General features: G+C 39.8%; 1 protein-coding gene and 1 long non-coding RNA gene across 4 annotated transcripts; both read left to right on the forward strand.

The window, feature by feature from the left end:
* On the forward strand, positions 2,147-5,088 carry LOC110433350. 3 transcript variants are annotated; one of them, XR_002450745.1, is made up of 5 exons: positions 2,199-2,855; positions 3,766-3,841; positions 4,023-4,070; positions 4,370-4,466; positions 4,777-5,088. It is a non-coding gene; the product is annotated as an uncharacterized LOC110433350 (long non-coding RNA). The 3 variants fall into 3 exon arrangements; XR_002450746.1 differs by having other exon boundaries at positions 2,147-2,855; positions 3,931-4,070; positions 4,370-5,088; XR_002450744.1 differs by having other exon boundaries at positions 2,210-2,855; positions 4,370-5,088.
* LOC8069615 lies at positions 14,370-15,063 on the forward strand. The gene is made up of 2 exons (XM_002455663.2): positions 14,370-14,573; positions 14,778-15,063. The coding sequence occupies exons 1-2, from the start codon at positions 14,402-14,404 to the stop codon at positions 14,870-14,872; spliced, it is 267 nt and encodes an 88-aa protein (XP_002455708.1). The 5' UTR covers positions 14,370-14,401; the 3' UTR covers positions 14,873-15,063.

Raw genomic sequence — 22,812 nt, forward strand, 5'->3', positions numbered from 1 at the left:
TCCTCGTTATAAGCCATCTAAAGAGACAATGAGGGAGGATTTAGAATGGAGACAAAGTTTTATAAAAGAATAGGGCAGAAGTAAGCATAACTTTTAGCAATTATCAAGGTCAAAGGGAAAGCAAGAAGAAAAGATAGAAGCATGCTAAAACGTCTGGTTCTAACTAGGCTTGCGTCCTACAGTCAACATTGTTTTCATACCACTTTGTAATACCACAATTTTGTAGTCGTGGCCATTAATAGAAAAGTTCACTACTGGAGTTCTACCTTCCACGAGGTTGTCAAACAAAGGGGATCTATGAAGAACATTGATGTCATTATGAGAGCCGGGCATTCCAAAGAAAGCATGTCATATCCAAAGGTCCTACGAAGCTACAGCCTCCAAAATGATAGTGGGCTTCTCCACCTTTATACTCACCTTGTTTGTCATATGGACAATTCTTTCACGCCCAATGCATACAATCAATGGACCCTAGCATTCCTGGAAATCCTTTTTTCTCACCCATTTGAAGCAAACGTGCTGTGTCCACCTCATTGGGATGTCTGAGGTATTCATCTCCAAACACCTCAACAACTGTACGAACAAAGTGACGCAGGCTATCGAGCGCTGTACTTTCATCTGTTATGTCAGCAGCCATTGCATAACTCAGCATACGCATTACGACAGTGACTTTTTGAAAGCAACTCAAGCCAAGTACATTGGCTGCATTCCTTTTCTGGATAAAGTACTCATCATGCGCTTCAACAGCGTTCATTATGCGTAAGAAAAGATCCCTAGACATCCTGTACCTGAACCAAAAAATTATAGTTTCCCAACGTAAACAATTATTGATCACATAAAGTAATTTAATCTAAAATTAAAGTGTAAGAACCTTCTACGGAATAATTTGGGACCGTATGTTGGATTGTCAGCCAAGTAATCTTGATACATCCTTTCATGGCCGCCTTCTCTATCACGGTAAACAACTCTATGACCTTTGACAGAGCCACCATGTGGTCCTTTTTCGTTGCTAGCAGTTAGTAGAATTTGACTAGCCGATAATATCAAACAACAGTCATCATCGGATGATGAATCATCCAACTGTCTTTGCGCAAAGGATCTCTTTCGAGGCATGATTCCTAATGGACAAGTATTGAAAAAAAATAAACAATCTAGATCAATTTAATGAGGATTGGAGGGGAAGGAGATGTGTACCTGCTGCACCGTGGAGGTCTGGAGGAGAGGGAGGACTTAATCAGATTGATCACGGGCTGATCGTAGAGGCCCTGCTGTGTACTGCTGACCGTGGATGAGAGAGAGGTGTCTGGCCGAACTACTGCAGCGGCGGCGCGACGGCAACAGGACACGGCGCCACGGCAAGGGACCTTTGCGACGGTTGCAGCAGGTATGATTTGGTGGCGCGACTGTAGTTGGTAGTTTATAGTGATGGGCCTGTTTTTTATAATTTGGCAAGTCCAATTGGCAAACTATTGGAGATGACAAATTAGTTCACTTGCCAAATCTTTTAGCAACTTGCCAACACACAAGATTTGGCAAACGTTTTTTAGCAAATTGTTAGAGATGCTCTTCCTTAACATTAATCTAGTCACAGGATCATGGTCACAGAATTAAAATCCAAATACTATACTTGCCTTGATTCAAATGCTCTTGTTGATTTTACTAGTCTTACTAGATGTCCAAGGCTCTGATCTTGATCACTGAAGTACTCTTGTTCACCACGAATTATTCACCGTCTAAACTCGATCATCGATCACACAAACAATCGGAGACAAACATACACGAAGCGAGCTAAATTAGAACAGTACACCAATTCAATAAAAAGGTTCCAAAACTAATCTACGTATTGCTACGAACACAAAGACGTGAAAAGCACTCTAATTTGATCCGCGGTCACGAAAACGCAAGAAACATCGAGATCGAAGCTACGATGTAAAAGGAACAATTGCGAAAAAAATTATATCGTAAAAAGACAACTATGAGCTTGATTTAAACTAATTAAGAAAAACAATGTGAGTAACATTAAATTAAATGAAATAAAACATATTTACACTTGAATATTGAGTTGACGCTAATCATATATTTTTATAAAGGTTATACACCTAATTCACTAAATCTATACTATAATGGACCAGTCAAAATTATCATATGTCTACCAAAGAAAACGTCCCCAACTGAGAGACTTTAATCATTATGTACCTAGAAAAATGCACATAGCATTTCAACATCATTAAAATCCTCGTAGGCTTCAACTCGATTGGACGGCCAACATTATCTTCCGGCTTCAACGCACGCCCTCCGCTACAACGCACGCCCTCCACCTCCACAGGCCCTCGCCCACTGCCTGCCAGGGATCAAATCCCACAGGCACCGAACGCTCTTTTCCTCCGAGAAAAATAAATCATAAACATTTTCATTGTTTCCTTAATTACGTAGATCTCAACACAAGCCAATCCACCCTGGCCGATGGCCCTCGCCGCGTCCCTAGCAATGCTGCTGCTCCTCTGCCGCCGCCTCGCCACCACTTGCTCCGTGGCCACCGCGTGGGACACGCCATAACTGGCTGCGATAATTGGATCTCCGCGCACGCCGACCAGGGCATTGGACTCCTCCCGAACCCTAGCTGCGGCGCCTCCACTGCCTCCAACTACAAGGTCGGCATCGACGACGATGACTTCGAGGCTGTTGTGCGTAGGATTTAGGTAGGCACACATGTTTCCCAAAACAGAACTCGCTCGACCTCCTTCAGCCCATCTTCCCAACCATGACGGCGGCAGGCCAAGCGGACGTCTGGCAGCAACTGCGGAGTGCGGCGCACGGGCGGCCCCTGCCTCGCACGCCTACCACCCTTTGGCTTGGTAATTACTCGCCCTCTCCATTCTACATCTGCGCAATTCTGTTTCCCCTGCTTTCTTCCTCCTCTTCTCAAAGCACTCTTATAGTCTTGTTTGCCTCAACCTATGGTGTGTGAAGGATTCGTGTGTCATCAGGCAAAAGTGCCCAAGATCTAGACCTGGTTGCTCAGTGCATCACAAAGTCTAGCAATTTAGGTAGTCTCAGAAAGGACTTTGGGGAATAGAAATGGGGAAGATGAGGGTCGTGCTATTTGGGGTTGGGGATAAGGTCGTTTCCCCATGGTTGGAGCCTTTTTGTGGTTATACTTATTATCTGCAATAGTTGACTGACTTGGATTATGGTAGTTGAACGGCTCAGTCAGTTTTTCATTTTTATCATCTCAATAATTGCAGCCTTGTTGTCAGATGAAAAAGATGACAAATTACTTTTAGTATTTATTGCTATTATGTAGTAATAGCTAAATATGAAACAGTGAAAATATATATGTACTTCATGTCATTCCAACCATTTCTTGTTTTATGTATGAGTATGTTTTTTAAGGAATTTTCTTTTAGCATGATAGTTGCATTTCTTATTTCTTTATTGGGGTTGATTTTGAGCTTATCAAACCTGTATATAATTGGTTGGTAGGCAATTCCTCATAGTTTCAGTTAAAACTTACCTGTCATTGTGTAATTATTTCCTTGTCCGTATAGTCAGCCGCTAGCGTTGACATAACAGAAAAATGCTATCCATATTTGAGTTGCAGATACATTGATAGTAACGGCTCCAGTGGTCATCTAAAATAGACATTGTCCCAATTGCAGAACATGCAATCTTATAATTTAGTAAAAATAAGATAGCACCACTTGAATTTGCTCTTTCTTCGGAGGTGGAAGCTAATAATCTTACACACCCTTGTCGGGTATCCAGGTGGGCATCAGACAATAATTTCGATGGACAGCCTCACTATCTCAGGAGTGTGACTTACTTCACTCTACACCCAACCGTAAGATTTCTAAAAAACCACTAAGCTTCCAATATGTTTCAAATTGTTTTCTCGACATCAATAGTAAGAAAAGACATTTATTTTTCCAGAGAAGTCAAGTGTGCTTGCTTTGCTGCTTCAATCTAAATATCAGGCTTGGTTTATTTTCTTACCATGTGGGTTTCTTTTTATATCAATTCAGTTTGGGCCTTACTTGGGAGATACTGAATGTCACTGGTACCTTTCAAAGGTATGCTTTCTCAACTGGAAATACTTGTATCTTTAATGTGTTACGAGTTTGAAGGCATATAAATATTTGTAGATAACTAACTCATTCTGTAATTAGTAAATTACAAACTCCAGAACCAGAAAGAAGAAAGATGACAATTTTTGTATGCTATAATCCGATGAAAATCCTTGTATACAGATGGGTCCATCAGACCTAGATTAATGATATAAAATTCAGATGGGGAGCCTTTCCCCAGTTAAAAAAAAAATCTCTTGAAAGTTGTTGTACTAATGTTTGATCCATTCATCTGCATTTTACAGTATCACTAAAACACATGGGAGGACAGGGACTTTGGCTGTTTAGCCCAAGGAACTAATCCGTTCACACAGGTTGCCTATTGTCATAATTCAGAAAATGGTATATGCCCATCTTTATATATTGATGAAATCAATGCTAACTGTATTGAATAGCCTCTGTTTTGTGTAATTGAGTAATGCTAACTTGTACTGCTTGCCAAAAACCTTTGTTTCATAAAGAGAGAACATTTGATACGGAGAGAGTTAGAAAGTTGCAGGTGCAAGATTCAGATAGTGATTTGGTGACAATTGTTTATTATATGATTGTACATAAAACTGCATTGAATTGACTGAGCTTGACATAGTTCAGTCAGATTCTTTCCTACTCCCCTTACTTTTTTTCTTCTTTTGTTTCACGTGTTTAACAACAGTGTTCGGAGGGCATCTGTGTCGTGACAAGCTCAAAGGTAGCTCACCTATGCATGGATTGGAAGTGGATTTTATTAACAACCAAGAAACCATTGTCTACCCATGTGTACAAGACTAATAGATTGATCACTAGAGTATGATGAGTGATTCATTTCAGCAATCGTGTAACAAAATCAGCAATGATCTTTGGTTACCTCTGATAGATGGAATGTAATCTGAAATCATTTATATTGTTTTAAGCTGACAATCAGTACTTTGACATCAATTTTGTTCATGTAGGCTTATATAATACTTTTTCAATAAAGTTGAATGTATACCACAATTGCCTTTTAGAATATTTTTTAGGCATGTATGCATCATAATATGTTATGTCAAATATGATATTTGCATGAATTGTGCAGTTTTTAAGTCACTCATGCGGAGAATTTCGAATCACAATAATTATACTTGCCATTTTTTCTTTAATTAATGTAATTTGGTTGTTTTAGATTGCATATATTTCAATTTTAATTTGTGTATACCCGAATGTTGACCTAGCTCCAAATGTCACCGTAGCGTTAGTACGGGCAGTATACTAGTATGGTATTAAGCTTTATCTTTGCTAATTGCAAAAGAAATAAATATGTGAGAGCATTTAATCCAATTCAAATTTTGTAGTCCGAATTTTGTACATGAAGAATGCTTGACTAAATAATTTATAAGGTTCCAATAGGATTATGTTAGTAACTTATCATATATGAAAAAAAAACACCCAAGTTTATTTTACCTCCACTATCGAGACACGTGCGAAGCAACAGTGCTGAAGTGCACCACAACCACGCTAGGAGCTGACAACGGCTGATCTGATTAGCGACGTGCGGGACGTGGCAGATCGGACAGCACTTCGATGGAACAGCTGCAGCAGATGCTTTGGCCTGGTTTAGTTGGCAAATTTTTTTGTTTTTAAGGTACTGTAGCATTTCGTTTTTATTTGACAAACATTGTCCAATCACGGAGTAACTAGGCTCAAAAGATTCATCTCACAAATTACAGGTAAACTATACAGTTAGTTTTTATTTTTGTCTATATTTAATGCTCCATGCATGCGAGCAAAGATTCGATGTAACGGAGAATTTTGAAAATTTTTGCGAACTAAGGCCTTGTTTAGTTCCGAAAAAATTTCGGATTTTGCTACTGTAGTACTTTCGTTTTTATTTGACAAATATTGTCCAATCATGAAGTAACTAGAATCAAAAGATTCGTCTCGCGATTTACAGACAAACTGTGTAATTAATTTTTGTTTTTGTCTATATTTAATGCTTCATGCATATGTCACAAGATTCGATGTGACGTGGAATCTTGAAAACTTTTTTGATTTCGGGTGAACTAAACAAAACAAGGCCCAAAACACGGTGCCTGCTTCACGCGAAATCCGCCTTGGACCCAGATATCGAGTCGCCGAGTGCTCGACACGGAAAAAAAAACCTCACGCCGCACAACAGCAGTATCTGTAGACGAGATTCGTTGATCCTGTTCTACTCGAACTCGGAATTCTGCCTTCCACGCTCAGGCGCACACATCCTGGTCGCCGATTCAGAGAACAAATGGCTCCTAAGTTCGGTAACGGCGGCGGCTGCGGCGGACAAGAATAAAACCCTAGTTTTTTTAATCTCCCTCTTTAAGATTTACTAGCAAATATGCACGTACGACACGCACGTGTTTGTATTGTTGGATATTCGTTGATTTTATTTTCAATCTATGTTAGAGTTGTTGTTCATTCTACTAAGATGTTTGCTAGCTTTTTCTTCCTTGTTTGTTATAATAAATAAAATCATATGTGCTCAAATTTTATTATTTTCTTTTTAATTGTAATACATACACTTGCATGTATTCGTATTGATGTGCCTTCGTATTATTCTATTTTTTCTAAATTAGTTTATTTATTATAGTTGCATGCATGCATCCATATTTCCTTTTTCCAATTAATCTATTTATTAGTTGCATGCATGTATCTTGATATGTATTATTTTTTTCCAAACAATCCGCGGCAAGCGGCGGTGTATCCATATTTTCTTTTTTAAAATTAATCTATTTACTATTCTCGTGCAAAGCATGTTACGGTGCTAATGAATTGGACTTAAAAAATTAGAAAAGCTATACATGCGGATTGGGGTCGAAAATATGAACCAGTTCTAATGAAGCAAGATTATCTAGGAACCAAAAACTGAGATATTTGTAACTCTATTATTTTCTATTTTTGGAGTTTAGGAGGAATTTTGGTTTAGAAGTAGTCTTATATCTTACATCATATAATATCATATTATATCATAAGTGACGGAAAACTCATATAGCACGACATTTAGATCGAACAGTTGTTAGAGAAAAAGAGCTTGCTAAAATAACCCGCTCTTTTATAGTGTAGTGATTGCATACATTTTTTCCGGTCATAGAAAGCAAGTGGTAACAGATTAGTTTTTTCCTTTAAAAAAAATTAAGTTGCCAAAAGAGGCCTTCCTCCCTTCTTTACCATCACGACGTATTCAAAGTGGCCGCCGACAGTAAAAAAAGTGGCCGCCGGACTCTTTGTGCCACCACAAGGCCTAAAAAAATTAGAAAAGATACACAAATATGGATAAAGAACTAATATTACTCGGGAACAAAAACTGAGGTATTTATAACTCTATTATTTTTTGTTTTTGGAGTCTAGGAGAAATCTTAATTTAGAAGGAGTCTTATATCCATGTATTTTTGGACTCTAGGAGAAATCTTAATTTAGGAGGAGTCTTACATCTTATACCATATAAGATCATGGATGACGGAGGGCTCATATAGCCCGACATTTAGATCGAACGATTATTAGGGAGTGAGAGCTTTCTAAAAAAACTCACTCTTTTATAGTGTGATAAGAATTATTTTACATAGATATTGAGCATTAAAAAATATATATTTTATTATTTTCGAAGTTAATTAATTTCATGGATAAAATAAATTCCAGAGGTCTAGAATTATTATTTAAATTGTGAAAATTTTTCCGAAAGCTCTGAAATTTTGGAGAAAATTCTCAGAGATATTATGGAACATGAGGAACTCAAATAAAGTATTTAGAGCTCATGATAAGATAATTTGGAGCATCTAAAAATTAAATTATGCTCCACGGAAAAGGCCAGAAAAAATCCCGAGAAGTTTATAGAGATTGTTTGACGGATGAGGAACTGAAACAAGTGCTTTGAGTGACAAAGAAAAGATTTTAGGAAGCTCCTAATAAAATTTTGAGGTTAGAAACAAGGAATTTGGTTGTAGATAAAGATAAAGATGTACTGACCAAGGAAGATCGATCTACTCAACGCATTTTAAAAACTTTGCTCACTCAACACATAAAGGAGAAACAAGCATCACATCAAAACATATGCACCAGCATGTATGCATAATTATATTGCTAAGCCTTATGATAAATTTTAATTTAACAAAATATTATTTTTCCTATATTTTCATGAGCACAAAAATATAAAATTAAATAATTTTATCTATATTTTAAAAGGAGTAAATTTTAGGGCATTACAATCACTTATATATAAATCATCAAGTGGCTAAAAAGTCATTTTTATCGTTTGTTACTTAAGATTAATCTAGTCACAAGATCATGGTCACAGAAATGAAACCCAAATACTATACTTGCCTTGATCCAATTGCTCCGGTTGATCTTGCTAATTGTCCAAGTACTGATCTTGTTTGTTGTAGCACCCTTGATCACCCACGAGTTATTCACCGAAGTACTGCTCACCATCTATTCTCGATCATCGATCATCAACACACAAACAATCGGAGACAAACATACACAAAGCAAACAAAGCTACAATTAGAACAGTATACCAACCATATAAAAATAATATGAAAAGTTTTTAAAATGATTCTACGCATTGCTACGATCACACAGACGTACCGATCACAAAAATCGGAGCTAAAATGGAGAAGATATAAATTTTCTAAGATTTTCATTAGAAAAATAATTAATTAAATAGGGTCATGAAATTAAAAAGTTTCAAACTGGTGAACCAAGTTTACTAACACGTAGATCTTTCAAAAATGAATCTAATGCTATTTGAATGGGTCAAATCGGAGTTAAAATAAAGTTTTTATGACTAAAACAAATCCAGTGGCATTTTTGTAAATCTTGAAAACGTATTTTGAAACAGGCCGTAGTGAAATACGTCTTTAATCAATGAAAGCGTATTTTCGAAGGACGCCTACGGACTGCGGGTTCATTTGGCAGAAGCTCAGGGGCCCTTTAACAAAAGTGCAATCGAAGGGGCATGTTTTATTTTTTTAGCCGTAGATATTGAGATGAACGGCTGTGGACGATGCAGGGGGTCTGGGCGGTGGCTGCCGGCGTTCTCCATGGCGGCGCCATGGCCGATAGGTCAACTGCCTACCAGAGTTGATGGATTCGACGTTTTAGTGCACCGTTCTTCAATCCGAGAGCACAGGAAGCAAGAAGAGCTCAAGGGGATCTCACCTATGGACTTTTCGTGATCGGGGTCGGCTCAGTGAACGCGGGCGACACGTTGAGTCAGAGTTCGGTTACCTGCACCGTTCAGCGTGGGTTAGAAATCAAACTAGAGCATGAGAGAATGAAGGAGACGACATGGCGACCTCGCAGGAGCGTTGTGAAGCTCGGCCAAAGCTCAATTTCGTCGCAGCAGTAGTGAGATCAAACCCCACGGCGGTGGCAAACTCAAGCTCGACGGCGAGATCTTTTTAATCGACAGCTAAGGGCAGAGCTAGGTCAATAAGGCAACACGAAGGGGGTCTCGGTCCTTTATAGGGTCTCGACGGTTGATTTAAGGCAAACAATATCACGAAAAACGGAGAGTGTGGATTTGCCTTGGTTGCCAGAGACTAGCTTGGTCATAGTTAGGAAGAAGTTGTGGATGCCGCTGACCTGTGGGTCCGACCTGGCAGCGACTCAATGGCGCTGGGCTGGTTTGCTAGAGAGAGAAAGAGGAGAGGGGAAAGCGCGGTCGGCTGGGCCATCGGGCCAGGACGCTAGGCCTACGAGGGGGAGAAAGGGGAAGGGCGCGAGTTGGGCCACTGGTGAGAGAAGAAAGGGGGAGGGAGAGAAGTGGCGCGCTGTGCCAAGTGGCCAAACTGGTCGGAGCTGCTACTGGCCGTGCGGGTGGGGTCGGAGGAGGCCGGGAGTGGAGGAGATGAGTGGGCTTTTGGGCCAAAACCACGGAGAGAGAGCGCTTTGCCATCCTGTTTAGTTTGTTTTTCTCTTTTATTCAAAAGTCATTTCAACTCATTTTAAAATAATTTTAAATCATTTTGAATTTTAGGTTCAAATACACTCGTCACAATAAATAAAATGCAGAAACATGAGTGGACAAAAATATTGCTACGCCCTATAGTTGATTTTAAATTTTCAAAGGTCATTATTTCTCTAAGTTTAAATGCTCATAAAAATACTTAAATAAAACCGATTTAATCCTATTTATTGAAAACAAATTTTTGGGTGTTACATGTGCTTCCAGGTTAACCAAATTATCTAGCGAAATGCATTCCCACAAGAATTTTGTATTTTAGCTTCGTGTTGAACCCATCTAACCAATCTGTAAACATATTATGAAGCAGATTTGAATAGTCCACCATACAAATTTAGCAAAATGACAATGAAAGAAGAGAAGATGTTGTATGGACTCCTTAGAAGAACAAAAGCAACAATTCCTTCTCCTTGCCTATATCGTCTTGCTAAATTGTCTTTTGTTAAGACTACTCTCATATATAAATACCATAAAAAGATTTTGATTTTAAGAGGTAGTTTCAGTTTCCATATTAAAGTGTTGTAAGGTATACAAATCCTAATAAGGCTATGTACATCAATTTGACTAAAAAGCATCAATTCTAATATAACTCCCATGGAAAATGATCCCTTTGGTTAGTTAATTGTACATGTAGCACCATAGCAACCACTTTGTGCCATACTTTTAAATTAACTCTTAGGAAGGACCTCCTGAAAGCCACATTTAACGGTGTCGTAGATAACACCATTCTCACAAATGCCCCCTTTCCTCCTAACAATGTTATATAAAACAGGAAAAAACGATTTTTAAGAACATGGTGGTATCCATGCATCCTCCCAAAACCGCACTTGAGAGCCATCACCTAGTTCAAACTTGCCTAATGACAGAAACTCCTCGCTGACCTTCATAAGGCTAGCCCAAAATGGAGAATCCCCAAGTATATGTTGAACTTGTGTTAGGTTCTTTTTTTAGATATTTATTCCTATGTAATTGTTACCAAACCTCGTCCTCATTCAGCCACTTAAAAAGCCATTTGCTTAGGAGACACTTATTTTGAATATCTAAATTCAGGAATCCTAACCCCCATTGATCTCTTAGTATACAAACTACCTCCCATTTAGTCAATCTGTATTTCTTCTTGTGTTCATTACTCTGCCAGGAAAACAAGATCTAAAACAGTATAATTTCTTCAGAACCTCTTTCGGTACTCGAAAGAAATAAAGCATAAACATAAGAAGACTACTTAAATCAGAGTTAACCAAAACTAGCCTCCCTCCTACAAACAACATCTTACTCTTCTAACAATTCAATTTCTTCTGGAAACGTTCTTCAACATGCTTCCGGTCTTTATTTGTGAGATTTCTATGGTGCATAGGAATACCTAGATACCTAAACGAAAGCGATCCCAAGTCACATCTGAAAATATGTGCATGCTCGAATTGATACTCTTTTGCTGCTCCATAGCAAAACAATTCACTTTTGTGAAAATTGATGTTGAGCCCAGACAATTATTCAAAAGCACAAAGCAGAAGCTTCATGTTTTGAACCCTCTCAAGGTCATCATCCATAAAGATGATAGTATCATCCGTATATTAGAGGACAATCCCTCGAATGTGTTCTACCTCTTTAGCTCGTGAAATAAGGATAGCTAGCATATCAACCACTATATTAAAAAGAATAGGAGATAGCGGGTCCTCTTGCTGCACCACCTTCCTAGTTTGGAATTAATGGTCTATATTATCGTTTACCTCTACTGCAACACTACCTGACATGACCTTTGAGATCCATTCACACCAAGTTGATGAAAATCCATTCATTCTGAGAACCTGTTGAATAGAAGGCCACTTTCAAAGTCTAGCCTTAAGATCACACCATCTTGTCCTTTTCTGTGTAACTCATGATCTATGATGTAATGACCTGGGATAAAGGCTGTTTGAGATGGTGCTATCAACTTGTCTACCACTTTCAAAATTCTATTATTTAGCACATTGGTAAAGATCTTGGAACTCACATTTAACAGAGAAAATTCTATTATTTAGCACTTCATGAATCTTTTTATTGAATTCCATGCGGGGAGACTGCCTATTCATAGCCTAAACTTTAGGATTATTACTTTGTTACCCAAGATTACTGATGTTCAAAAAAAAGATTCATTAGGTGCACTTCAGCAGATTGTGGCCGAGAAAATCATGTTGGTGGGCTAGGGGTTCCCGACTTAAGGAGCCTCAATTTAGCTTTGTTAAACACCTGGATTTTCAGAAACCAGCTTAATTCCAACTCTATTTGGAAATGATAGTTGACTACAAGTACAAAACTGAGAAACCAAATATGCAGTGCTGCCCTAATGTGGGTACATCTCCTTTTTGGAAATGAGTGTTGTGGGCTATGCAAGCTGCCTTTGTGGGCATCAAATGGGTGGTTGGTGATGGTAAGAACGTAAGGTTTTTGGAGGATATTTGGTTAGGTAATAAGAAAAAATTTCCTGTGATATCTAAAGAAAAGTGTTATCTTAACTAAGGACAACTTAGTTAGGCAAAACTGGAATGGTGACAGAAAAATGTTGTTTGTCACTCTCCAGAATCCATACAACATATTTTTTAGACCGTGTTTATTCCAAATTCCTGTGGCGTGTTCTCCATATACTTTTTGGAATTTCACCCTCTAGTGACATAAATGACATTTTTATTAGGTGGTCGAAAGTAGCAACCAAAAAGTATAATTCATTGTTGTTAACTGCAGCATCTGCGCTCTGTTGGGCAATTTGGATAACATGGAATGGGGTGGTTTTTGACAAATGCAGATCAAAATCTTTTTTGCAGATTCTTTTCAGGAGCACGCATTGGCTTCGGCAATGGGCAGATTGCAGCGGCATGATCTGCGGGATCAACTGATTATCGCAGGACAACACTAGAGACATCAGCTCTGCAATTTTTTGTTCCAATCGTCTGAACCTTATTTTGTTTCGGTTACCGTTTGGTTGGCTGTACATCTTTACTTGCAGTCTTTGTGTTTGCCCTTAGGTGAAACTTTGTCTGATTCTATCTACGGATAGATGAAGCCGGATATGAACTGATCTATTATTAAAAAAAGGTAATACAAGCTTAGCATTAACTTACTGGCCTCTATATGTGATAAATGAATAACAAGGGAAAACTATTCAGGATATTTAGGATGGTGAAAATCTGATGCTTACCTTTAGGAGGAATGTTTCCAGTAATTTGATGAATATGTGTTGGGAGTGGTATGGTCTGATTGAAGGGGTTTCGCTCTCTAAAGACTAAAGAGTGAAGAGCCGGACGTACTAGTTTTACTTTCTCTGGGAAATATTCTGTGCAGACCCTATGTGCTGTGATTAGTCATAGAGGGGTCGTTCATAGATTTGTTAGTGCAGTTTGGAAATTAGTGATTCCCCCGAGGGTTCAATTCTTTCTCTGGTTGATATACCCTATGTGCTGTGATTAGTCATAGGGGGGTCGTTCATAGATTTGTTAGTGCAGTTTAGAAATTAGTGATTCCCCCGAGGGTTCAATTCTTTCTCTGGTTGATATCTAACAATAGATTGTTAACAAGGGATATCAACCAGAGAAACAAGGACGAACTACTTGCATCGGCTGCTCGTCCTTGTTTCTGGATGGCCATAAGACCTGACTTTGCTGGCGCCAAAGCCAAACTGTGTTGTAAAACCGTTTTTGCTTTTTGAGATATCATGTCCCTACGTTGCTACGGGTTTTTAAATAATACCATGATAATTCAAATTTTAACATGTTTTGTTTCTATTATAAAAAAGCCGTTCTGTGAGCATTATGTTTGTAATGCTCATTTTGTAGCCATTAATTTTCCCGTCAAAAAAAATCATTAGCACGTTGCTGCTGAAGATAACTCTAAGTAAAGCTCATCGAACAATTTGGGCAGGACTTCTGTCATGCACTCATGCTGGTGTGGTAACTGGTAACGTCCACTCAATTTCAGTTTCTCTGAACGTAAAACCAGAACTACCTTCTGATTTCTCAGCACAATTCCTTTTGTCGGAATAGAAATACTTCTCCCATGTTCCGTTCTTGGAAAATCTAAACAGAGCCCAATTCTTGAGGAGCAGTTCCTGATCATGAACAGCTGCTAGCTTGACGTTGTTGTTTGTGATGGGACTAGGTACCTACAACTCTAGGAGATATTGATCCCCCTATTGTTTTCCTTCCAACCAGGCTACCACAAATCAAAGCAGCCACGTGCTGATCAATGCTTTATCTAACGGTCCGACTATTCTTGAACTGGAATTCACCCTATATATGCCTGGGCTACTGAACGGAACTCAATCTTTCAGTCCTTCAAGGTCACGCATCCACAAAGAAGAATGGTGTCGAAATTTGCATTCAGTGCTCTGGTACTGCTCATGGCTGTGTGTGGCGAGCTTGGACATGCCGTGCCGCTCAGGCGTGGTTTGAGTCTCGGATGGATGAACGGCATGAAGGGAGGAGCACCAGGTGGCATGCAGCCATCTGATACTAAGCTTCTTGCGGGAGTTGGTAAGATCTGATCACTTGTAGTTGAGCTGCTTAATTATTTGTGTTGCTGCATGTTTTTACAGTTTCGATTTCACTTTACGTAATGATAATTAGTAAAAAAACATGTGAAAAGAACCTGGTGCCACACGTGCATGGTATGAACTTTTGACTGTCAGAATGGATGGAGGTGATACCTACACTTTTATGTTCTGCCAACTGATACAGGAAAAGAAGCGAACGTTTACAAAAGAGCAGATGAAGCAAAGTTCATTGGCGCCGTGCCAGCATTCGTGAGGCCGCCCCGCATTCCACCATCCTAATTTGGCATTCATCTCGAGTATTGCAAGCTGAGACGATGTCAAGCGAACCCAAGTCAAGTATACTAGAATATTTATGTCAAGTGAACCCAAGTCAAGTACATAGTGTCAGCTTGCAACACTACGTCAAGTGTACTTGGCTAATATAAATTAAAAAATTTTACTATGAGAAAATGATAAGAATATTTCTTATATCTCTACTATAATTGATCAATTCAAATTATTTTAGGTCCACTAAGGAAAACGTCTCCCGCTGAGTAGTCAAAACATTGTGTACCCAAAAAACTACACACAAGAATTCATCACCATGAAAATCAAGGGCTCACGAAAAAACTACGTTGGATCCAAGAGCCGAGGGACAAAGTTTGATGCAAACTTCTCACCGCCTCTCCCACGCCCCCCCCTACGAACGCCGCCAGTTCGAATCGCCAAAAAAAATATCAAGAATGTATGCCTACTCACTAGTATATGGGCACACTATACAGGCGGTTGGTAACATATTTCTACAGGCGTTTTTCGGATCCGCCTGCGCTGGAGGCCAGTATAAATCGTCCATTTCCACAGGCGGTTGCTTGAGAGCCGCCAGTAGAAACCATTTACACAGGCGGCTCTCTTAGGCACCGCCTGTGTAAATGTTCATTTACACAGGCGGTTCCCTAAGACAGCCGTCTGTGTAAACCTATTAAAATATATATTATTTATTTATTTATTTATTTATTATTTTATTGTTATTGTTATTATTTAAATATATTAATATTGGTTGGTCTTCTAACATAGCAACATGTAATTTAAATACTTCATCTCATACATACATTTGTATACATCAAAGTTTGGTGCTCAAAGACATAAAGTTAATTACAAGAGTATATCCATCATCACACATCGTATATATATATACACATCAAAGTTTGTTTCTGTCCTCTAATAACCCTCTTTAGTAAGTTTGAGCTTACTAATCTCTGTTAGCACTCGGAACTGTGGCCTGGATAATTGGCTTTCATCATCATGATATTTGCCTTCACGTGGAATGACATGCTTCATGATGAACAAGCAGATGTCCTCAACTATGTTGTCTAAAGCACGTTCGTCCATGCGCTCCGCCGTCCCTTGCTTATATACCTACAAAGAAAGTTTATAAACATTATATATTTTATGACTTCCAACTTTAATAGACTATTACTTATATTACCTTGTCAGGGTTCCTTGCATATCGTCCGTTTTCTCTCATGTTCTCGCACACGTAGTAGCCACAGAGGACAGATAACGGTGGTTGCTTCATGCACTATATAACAGGAGAGTGGTTATTTAATTATAGTTGCAACTGTGGTCGTATGTGTATGATTTGTATTCATAATAGTAAATTTTGATACGTACCGGCCAGTTATGTATAACCTCCAATGGTTGCCCTGGTCTCTTGGACTCGCACTTTGTATGATTTATCTTATAGAACCTATATGCCCTATGATCTCAAATAGAATCACCATGTTATTGTCAAATTCTCACTATGCTTAAGTATGCATGCATAGCTTGACTTACAGCTCTAGCAGTTTGATGAATGGAGCATAGCTTTCTTTCGGGTAATCTGCGGAGTCTACTACCAACACCCTTCCACTCCTTGGGATAAATGATGAAGCATATCCAGTGCCTCCTGATCGAATTAAATCCATGATGCATTTATGCATTGGAATAATTTAGATAGATATTTGTAAACTCACACTTACCCAAAGTGGTACGGGGCCACCACCGCTTTCCTGTCTTGAAACTTTATTAGTGAATTTCTAATGTAGAATGCGTATTTGGCTTCAAAATCAAGTTTCAACTTTCGGAGTTTCTCATCCCGTTCTGCACCTTCCAAACCCTGTACCTCTGTGCTGTCATTCCCGATCCGGAATGTATGCCGATCTTCGGCTATATCTATTGGGCAGAGATAGGCATTCCTTTCTTCGGCACAATAATTAAGGTCTGAACCAAAATACAAATCTTGTTGATCATATAACATTCTGCAAGATAGAAGCATGTCAGATATTGAAAACTGATTCAACTACAATGTGTGTAACTATGTAACACTTACAATGCAAATGCCGTTACGATCTGTACATCTTGCATCTCGTGGTTCATCAGTGCCCACATGTCATCAAAAGTGACCATGCATTTGTCAGTACTCTGGCTGAGAAATGCTATTTGTGGTATGAGCATGCTTATGGTGTCGATGCCAGCAGAAGAGGCTCTCATGTACCAGTCATGAAACCATTTTATAGCACTTGGTTTCTTCATAAGTTTGGTCCGACTGAGTAGAGGCTTTCCCCACACGTACTTTTTGGGGATAGTCTTGTAGTCTTCTGCAGTTGGCACCTTGAAATTGACAGGAGTTATGACCTTAGGCGCTGGCACCTCTGACTTTGCTAGCTCAGAAATCTCATGCTCTTGTATTGTGCGTTTCGAAGCAATGCCTGACAAAAATCTCACTTGCCCAGCTGATTTTTTCTTTGGATCGAATGGTGAAATCAACTTAGGTATCAGAAATACTTTCTTCTTTGGCACCTTTGGTGGCTCACTTATTGGTTCTGGATCTTTGAGTTGTGGAGAAGGGGTGGAATTGAATGTTGGTGGAGATTGTGTTGACAGTGGGGTAGAAAGATCATGGAGAGGAGATGGTTGATGGACAGGGAAAACATGGAGAGGTGATTCTAGTGGGTCAGGAAGAGACTGGGGAGGTGAAGGCGGTGGGTTAGGAAGAGGATCGACATGAGCTGACGACTCCTGGGTTAGTGGCATCTCTTGAGAGGGTGGTGGTGGCTCCCTTTGTTGCACGTCCCTCCGAGGCCAAAGGATGAAATTGTTTATCGCCTCTCCTAGTTTCACAATGTCCTCGGGACCAGGGATGTCTAGAATCTCGTCCTCATATCCTTGGACCACGGTTGATACCTCTACTCTGCAGTAGTCTTTAGGGATGTCAGCACCATGGTATTTAGGTCCTCCTGGGATCGCTTTGCCCGTGGCTACTTCCCTTGTACGATGATTGTTAATCCCATATCTTATGACAAGGGAGCAAGGTGTAGAAGTAACAATGTTGTCAACTGGATAGTGATCCTTGTTTTCCGTAGATGCGACACTGCTTGGAATGATTGTTTCACTTGATGCCACCAACGGTTGCGACACCACTAGGACTAGATGCATTTGGGGAGCTTGAGTGCTCATTTGGGTAGCTGCATTTGACATGGCACTCGCTAGTTTCTGCATCAACTCAGGAGGAGGATTTTCTAGCAACTTCCCCATCATCTCTTGGAAGTCTTTCTTAGCCTCTTCCTAAAAATAATTTTCCATTTGTTCCTTGTACCGATCACGTTTCTTATACTCATTTCCCCATTGAGGACCGAATCCATCCTTCCATCCTTCTTTGGATGAGATGCCTCGAACACGGCCAGGATGCTCGAGGTTACCGAGGCCAACACTAAGGATGTCCCTCTCCCTTCGTGGCGTAAACTTCCCTTCCTGCTGCATGCCTGCCACTGCAAAGATGCTCTTCATTGCTTCATCAAGCATTGGGTCTTCAAAGGACACACCCGTCTCTGTTTCCTTTAGTTTCCGAGCACGGATCCAATTCGCGGACCTTTCACCGACTTGCTCGGACAGCACTAGCAACCCTACTGCCTTCTTCGCAGCCTCTTCTTGCCTCCATTTAGGAACTTGGTGCCAGTAACCACCTGTGCCTAGATGGTGGTGGTACTTGTTCCTCTTTGCGAGCTGGGAGTTGGCTTCGCTCCGAGCTAAGAAGTTAGGGTCATTCCTCTGCTCTAGAAAAACAGCCCACTGCCCTTTAGTAATATTGTATTTGGATGTCGGATCCATCCCTGTCTTTTCATACTTGACATCCATCTCCGACCTCCAATTTCGGAAACTAACCGCACATTGCTTCATTGTATATGCCTTCACTAAATCTTGTGACACATTCCTAGGAAACTGGAACCTTGTCTTAATCTTATCCCAAATTTTGATCTTGTGATTATTTGACACACCGGCCCAGTTCGATATCAAGAAAGTCCCTCACACACAAACCAATTACGTTCCTGTATTTGGGTAGGGCCTCCTCTGGAGCTAGGGGCTGTCCGGTAGGGCTCACATTTGTGATGGCATATGTGTCATCTGGAAATTGGTTCAACCCTCTCTCGCCTCGTTTCAAACCTAGCCGCTTCCTTTTCCTAGACTGACATGGCCTCTCAGGGCTCGTCGTTGCGGTCGTCGGTTCCGGTGTGTCTTCCAATTTTATAACAAGTATTTATAAAAGAATAGACACAAATAATACATACATATATTTCTACACAACATAATCACATATGAAATAATAAGTATTTAACATATGAAATGACAAGTAGTTAACATAATCACATATGAAATAATAATTATGAATAATACATACATATATTTCTATACAAATAATACATACATATATTTCTACACAACATAATCACATATGAAATAATAAGTATTTAACATATGAAATAACAAGTATTTAACATAATCACATATGAAATAATAATTATGAATAATACATACATATATTTCTATACAAATAATACATACATATATTTCTACACAAATAATACATACATATATTTCTATACAACATAATCACATATGAAATAATAAGTATGTAACATATGAAATAATAAGTATTTAACATAATCACATATGAAATAATAATTATAAATAATACATACATATATTTCTACACAAATAATACATACATATATTTCTATACAACATAATCACATATGAAATAATAATTATAAATAAAATTACATGTAAATTATATAATAATATTCTCTAAATTTTTATTATTTTTTTATGGTTTTACTCAATTTTACTAAATAAATAAATTACTAAAGTAAATAAAAGGGAAAATCTCCCCTCCCTCCCCTTCCCGGCCCAGCAGTCAGCCCAGCCCGTGACTCCCTCTCCCCTCCTCTCTCTCTGGCAGGTGGGCCCCACGTGTCGGGGTCACCCCTAACCTCTGCGTCTCCTTCGGCCACACGCCGCCGCGCACCGCCTCCGTCGGCCAGACCCGTCCGCGCGCAGCCACCACCGTGCCCGCCCGCGCAGTACCACTGCCGCCCGCGCAGCCATCACCGTGCCCGCCCTTTCTCGGACCAGCCCCACCACTGCCGCTGCCGCCCTGGCGCCACCGCCGCGCGCAGACGTGCAGAGAGAGAGAGAGAGCGCGAGGAGGAGAAGCTCACCACCGGACGGCTACGGCGTCGAGGGCGGAGGGGTCCGGCTTCGGCGTCGACGGCGGAGGGCTCCGGCTCCGGCGGCTATGGCGAGGCAGCTATGGCGGCGTGGATTTTCGACAGCCTGTCGGCGTAGTTTGAATGAACAGGACGTCAGGACTTAGGAAATTTTCGAGCAGAGAAGACCCAGGGTTATATAGGGTGGCATTAGTACGGGTGGTTGTCTTAGCCAACCGCCTCTAGAAACCATTTCTACAGGCGGTTGGCTTAGTCAACCTCCAGTACTATTGTATTAGTACAGGCGATTGACTAAGCCAACCGCCAGTACTAATGCATTTGTACCGGCGGTTGGCTTAGTCAACCGCCTGTACTAATGTATTTTCAGTTTATTTAAAGTTTTCCTTATATATATTTTTAGAAATTATTTAAATGATTCAAAAAATCATATCTTCAAAAATATTTGTCCTAAATTAGTGAATTTTTTTTTGTTGTGTTCCTCTTGACCAGATGCACATGTTAAAAATATGAAATTTCATATTTGAGGTACTTTTGTATGCAGCTTTATTTAAAATGATTTAAATTGAATATGTGCCTCATATCTTGTTTAATACATAAATAATTCTAGGAATACCAAAAAATGTAAATCCAATTTTCTTAGCTTTATTGTAGTGTGTAAATGATATGAAAAATATATTCCTTTGTGCAATTTATCGTTGACAATATAAATGTGAGGATCCCATATGTTTGAGCATAGTTCGGTGGAATGACTCTTATACGTTTGTGAAGCATGTATGTTATGCCTATCTCCAAATGTCTTAAAATTTTTTTGGCAAGCTGCTACACTCAAATGATAACCCCACACAAGATCTTAGGATTTTCTGGTCATGTAAACTATTATTACATTTTTCTTTGTGCTAAATGAGATGAAAAATGGTGGACTACACCTAGATCCCACTAGGTTTTTCCACCAACCACAAGGAAGTTTTATTTCCTATGGTATATAAGACCCTGTGGAGAAGTTTGGCACCATTTGGAGTCATTTTAGGGGTAGACTTTGTTCAAGCACTAATTAGTGGGTGACGTCACACGGAAATCCAATTAAACCGGATAAAGTAACAAACCAGATCAGAAAAATCCCAAACTTGGTGGATTGAACATCAATGGCACTAGTAACCTTTAATAAAAGTTTGAGACCAATACGATATCAAAGTGTTACGCCATGGTAAGTCTTAGATGTAGAAATAAGTATAGGGTCTTACATGTAGAAATAGAGAAGGGCACATAGCATAAGGTACACATTTTATCATAAATAGATTACATGGCAAATGACAAATAAAATCTAGGTAGCTACTGTTCTTCCTCGTCCATCGTGACACACCCAGGGCAACGAGCTCTGTGGAATGCTTCGCTCAACATTCCTTATCTGTACTGGATGGTCATCTACAAAGAGGGACATGTCACTGACCTGGTTAAATTCATCCAAGTCAGATACACCATCAACTCCGATGGCTTGTTACTTTCCAGGGAAAACTATGTGCTTTGGATGGTCCGTAATTTTCTTCTTATCATTAGAAGAGAGGACCTGCTCAGCATAGAAGACTTGTGCAACACGGTTAGCCATTATCCATGGATCATCTTTGTAGCCTACCTTGCTTAGATCTAGAACTCTAATCCCATAGTTGTTCACTATGACATATTTGTCTTCAACACATTGACACCAAAATACAGGGATCTGAAATGTACCATAGTCTAGTTCTCATATTTCCTCAACGAAGCCAAAGTGTTTCCTCACCAATTTCAGAGTCTAAGGCATCGCATCGAACACCACTATTTTGTGCCATGCTCTTTTGGTCTTTGGACTTGGTACAGAACGTGAAGCCACTAATGTCATAGGTTTGCCAAGTCGTGACCTGGCGTGATGGCCCAGATGCCAAGACCTTGATGGTGCGATCCTCGAGTGTTTCCCCATCTGGAATGTCCTTCTTCCATAGCCATGAGGTGAACTGATTCTTATGTTCCTTCATTATCCATTGGTCTGTGTGCCCATGATTATGTTTTTGAAGCTCTTCAATGTGTAGATTGATCAAAGGCTCCATTATCGAGAGCTGATGCAGGACGCTGTGATGTGCTTCGAGGACTGAATTGTAATCTTTTGGGACGTATGATTTCTTTACCATCCTACCTCTTCCATTCAGCCTAGCCTCATGTCGTGACGGAGGCAAACCTATTGCAACCTGGTCTTTTAGGACCCTATTGCAGAATGGACCTCCGGACTCAATGGCCTCTTCGGTTAAATACCCCTCTACCATAGACGCCTCTGGACGAGCACGAGTTGATACATAGCCATTTAGTATTGACATGAAACGTTCATACATGCACATCTCATGCAAATACATGGGACCCAATGCCTCTATTTGTGAAACCAATTGCACCACAAGGTGAACCATCACATCAAAAAATGCTGGGGGAAACACATCTCAAACTGTGAAACTGTCTCCACTGCAAATTCCTTAAGAGACGCCAACTCATCACGTTCAATCACCTTCTGTGAGATCCTGTTGAAGAAGTAGCACAACCGTGTAACTGCAACCTTTATCCACACCGGGTTTATAGCCCTAATGGCAATAGGGAGAAAAGTAGTTGGTGTTGGTGAGTGTAAGGTCTTTCATTGACACAATACTCCGTATGCTACAGCATAATCCAGATGGGACTTTC

Source organism: Sorghum bicolor, chromosome 3 (genome assembly GCF_000003195.3).
Source record: "Sorghum bicolor cultivar BTx623 chromosome 3, Sorghum_bicolor_NCBIv3, whole genome shotgun sequence".
NCBI lineage: Eukaryota > Viridiplantae > Streptophyta > Magnoliopsida > Poales > Poaceae > Sorghum > Sorghum bicolor.